The 3,931-nt window shown below is 33.4% G+C and overlaps 1 protein-coding gene across 1 annotated transcript; it reads left to right on the top strand.

The window, feature by feature from the left end:
• The first annotated feature begins 2,200 nt into the window (after positions 1 to 2,200).
• LOC139099910 (probable transmembrane reductase CYB561D1) lies at positions 2,201 to 3,717 on the top strand. Its single transcript, XM_070652449.1, has 3 exons — positions 2,201 to 2,380; positions 2,535 to 2,692; positions 3,068 to 3,717. Exons 1-3 carry the CDS (start codon positions 2,356 to 2,358, stop codon positions 3,572 to 3,574), a joined length of 690 nt encoding a protein of 229 aa, XP_070508550.1. The 5' UTR covers positions 2,201 to 2,355; the 3' UTR covers positions 3,575 to 3,717.
• The last annotated feature ends 214 nt before the right edge of the window (positions 3,718 to 3,931 follow it).

Genomic DNA, 3,931 nt, shown 5'->3' with positions numbered 1-3,931 from the left:
ATATGACTCGATGCCCCAGATTTAACATTGCGCATATCTTCCCAAATGCCACGTTCAGTGAGCAACTCAAGCATTGTGTATATAAATTAAAAATCCACGAATTACCCATCCATTTCTAAGAATTCAAGAAAATTTACATCAAGAAATACGCATAAAAATCATTAAAGTTTAAGTGCATTACTTATTATTGTTTTTCTTCCATTTCAAAGTGAATTTTCACTATCAATTGAATGAAATGTTGTTTATAACATGACAGGATACATTCGCATTCAAATATTACAGTTTCTCCTCAGAAATTTATATAAAATAAAAAAATTTGAATGAATTTGCAATGAAAAAAAAATTGAATTGATAAATTTATTTTACAATCATTCGTGTCGTATGGATCACAATCATCAACAATAATGTGTTATAATATCATGCACATCTCAATCACCCACAATTCTTGCTCTCTTTCCGTTATTTATCTCGAACAAATTTCATCTCATTTTCAATTCAATTTTTTTAAAGGTTTTCTTTTCCAATGAAATGAAATAATAACAAAATGAAGTAAGATGAAAAATAATAAATAACTTTCATTTGCTTTGCATGCGATTCAAGAGATGCATTCATGTGTTAAGAATTGCTGAAGCGCAATTTTCAAAGAAAGAATTTTGTTATTTTTTTGTGAATTATCCTAGAAATGCTGTGATTCTGGGGATCAGATGTCATCCATAATACCAAACTCAACTTCTCGCAGTGGGGCATCTTTCATCTAACCTCAATAAATGGATGAGATCTGGTATATACAAGGTGCACTGGTTTAACGTGCCGGCTTTCTTAAATTCAAGCTAGGGGTCTGAAAAGCCTTCATGGGTCTGAAGAGAGTTGAACAAGTCTAAAATTGACATATTAAAGACCTACCCCTTACTAAGGACCATCCATGACCTCCCTCAGATGACGCCTGAACATATCCCTATCGCTGTCCACAAACCTAGCAATTTCGTATTCCATATAATTTATGGAGATGATAAAAGGAAGAGAAAAAGTTTTTATTTTAATAAATGCAGTAAGACGCAAGTAAGACGTGAGAAAAAGAAAGCAGGAAACTTTCTCTTATCGTTCTTCTTCGTAACTTCTCCATGTGTGAAATTAAATTTTAGATGATCTCAATTTTATTCTCAAAATTTGTAAACAAAAGGAGAATTCTTTTTCTTTATGGATTGTTTTGCTCGAAGTTTTAAAATAAGCTATCCATGCCCGAGCAGCACAAATGAAGAAGGCTCTGCCATGGAGCTTATTTACTTCGATGGCCGTACAGATCAACTATAATCCATGTCCTCTCTCAGATGTCGTCTAAAACTGGTTCTACCGCCGGATTCCGCATGCCAATTGGCAATATCAAATACGACAGCTTCCTTTCAGGAGTTGTTCGGTCTACCACGAGCTCTCTTACCATCCACACAGTCTGACTTAAAGACATTATTTAGTGTAGCTTCAACAGGTCTTCTAATAACATGTCCAGCCCATCAGAGCCTGTTTACTTTGACTCTTCTTGTAAAATCAGCCTCTCCATATAGGTGGTACAATTCTACATTTTTTTACATTTGCCATGGACTTTATAAGCCCAAATAAGCATAAATCAAAATTTAAAAACGAATCCAACACCAATTCAGAGTCACCCCATACTGATGCCGAATGATCCGATACAAATAACCGACTAGTGCTATTTAGGTATAATAATATCGTTGCCATGAAACTACACAATACTCATCCATAAGAAATATGTCACATACTTAATACTTCTTTATAATTCAATAAGTTCTTAATCAAAAGCATAATGACATCGACAATGATCAAGTTATAAAAGTTATTCGTACACAACAAACAAGCTTTAACTTTAAATGAGGAGTATGAGTGGAGACTTAAGGGTAAAACCATTGCACCATAATATTAACACAGTCATAATGAAGACAATGTTGTTTTCATTATTATTATTTATTTATTTTTATTCCTTTTTGTTTCATGCTCATTCAAGTGAAGACATAATAAAAAAAATTCTCATCTCCCTCATTTTCTGTTCATGCTGTGTGCTATGCTTGTGGCATAATCATAAAGGCAAAACAAAAAAATAATATGAAGGAACAAAAAATTATGTTTGTATTTTAAATAGGCAAAAAAAAACATTGTTAAACATTCAATGAACATTGAGAATGGAGTAAGCAACAAGACAACAACTCATTAATAATTTGACTGTGAAAGATATCAGTTGCAGCTATTACAAATTAAACTCCGAATCAATAATAAGATTAAGAAGAAACTTGACTTCTTATCAGTTAGATTACAGTGCAGTCAACCTCATTGTCGTACTCAAAAATGGGAAAGAATCAAAAAGATGAAGGTGAGCTGGAACAAATTTTTAAGTGACCTTGATTATTCTCCCGAAATAAAAGTTAAAACTCATCGTCATCTCCATATTTTGTATTCTTCTTATTCTTTCTTATAAGACTCATTCTCACGTCACTTTTATAACTCTTTCTTTGAATCACTTCCAGCAAAATCAAAATCGGAGAAACTAAAAACGTCAACAAAATTCCTCAGTGGTTTAGTGCAACTAGCTTTAACAGGTGTAGCGGTTTTTATTGTCTTTAAGACAGTTCAAGATGCCGGAATTATTTTGTACACATTCCATCCATCTCTTATGGCAATTGGTGTGAGTAATTTTGCTATACATTTTTCATCAGGGCAGGGAGCCGGTTTGAATAGTTTTTAATAATAAGAACTAATTTTCAATGTTTACAAAATGAGGAACGTGCTCAAACATTCATCGTGGATGTTGCTAAATGTACAAACAAAACGAATTTTGATAATCTATTGATAATCATCAATCGTGGGAAAATAGAGCTGATTTGAGATAAGATAAGGTAGATAAGATATTGTTTTAGTCCAGAATCTAGAAACATCTCATCGGGTCTTTAAGCATGCCTTGTCTTAGAATCCACTAAAATCTGCAAAACAGCTCGTCCAGAATTTATGAACAATATTATCACTTCCTCACCTTTCATACTAAATTCCTTATCTTTTCCAGTACCTAATTCTAATGGCTCAAGGCATCCTCGGAATGTCAAACAGAAGCATATTCACGGAATCAATCAGTCATGATAGACGAGTAAAACTTCACTGGATCTCACAAACATTTGCCCTCATTCTTATAACAATTGCACAGACCAGCATTTTTGTGAATAAAAATATTAACGGATATCCACATTATCAGACCATTCATAGCATCTGTGGACTTGTTACTTATATCATGACCTTATGTGGAACTGTTGGTGGCATCTGCAACAATTACAGTTCATCATTGAGGAAATTCATGAAACCAGTTCAACTGAAAGTTGGACATGGATTCGCTGGAAGTTTAGTTTATGTCCTCGCGTCTGCAACAATTTGCGTTGGTATAAATCAAGTATGGGGAGAAGATGTTGCTCAAATTAAATTAGCATCAATTGCTGTTATCTTGATTAGCGCACTTTATATTGTATCAGCAAGTATTAAAACAGCATTAGCACGTGCTGCCTCAATGTCGAAAAAATAAGTGGAGGAATTTGTATGATTTACTCATGCATAAATAAAATAGAAATAAATTTCCATCCTCTCTCAACTCTGTGTGTTGTCTTTGTCACTTTTTTGGAAAAAAGAAAAGAAATAAAGAGAGAAAATAAATTTTTTACTGGGTAAGCCAAGGGATTTTTAAGTAATTCTATGGACTATTTTGTTATTTTGACTTGTTTATTTGGTCATGAATCTAGACAAGATTGACTGAAGATTAGTCTTGAAATTGTTAATTTAGTGATTTTAATCCGAACAGCACAATACGGCGAGTCGGAAACTTACTTACTTATTTCGTTGGCCGTATAGATCACCTGTGATCCATGGCCTCCTTAAGATTCCT

This window comes from Chironomus tepperi, unplaced genomic scaffold (genome assembly GCF_022539635.2).
Source record: "Chironomus tepperi strain 1889 unplaced genomic scaffold, CSIRO-AGI_Ctep_v1 contig_48, whole genome shotgun sequence".
In the NCBI taxonomy this organism is placed as follows: domain Eukaryota; kingdom Metazoa; phylum Arthropoda; class Insecta; order Diptera; family Chironomidae; genus Chironomus; species Chironomus tepperi.
The sequence above is the reverse complement of the archived record's forward strand: the minus strand, read 5'-3'. Positions and strand labels throughout refer to the sequence as shown.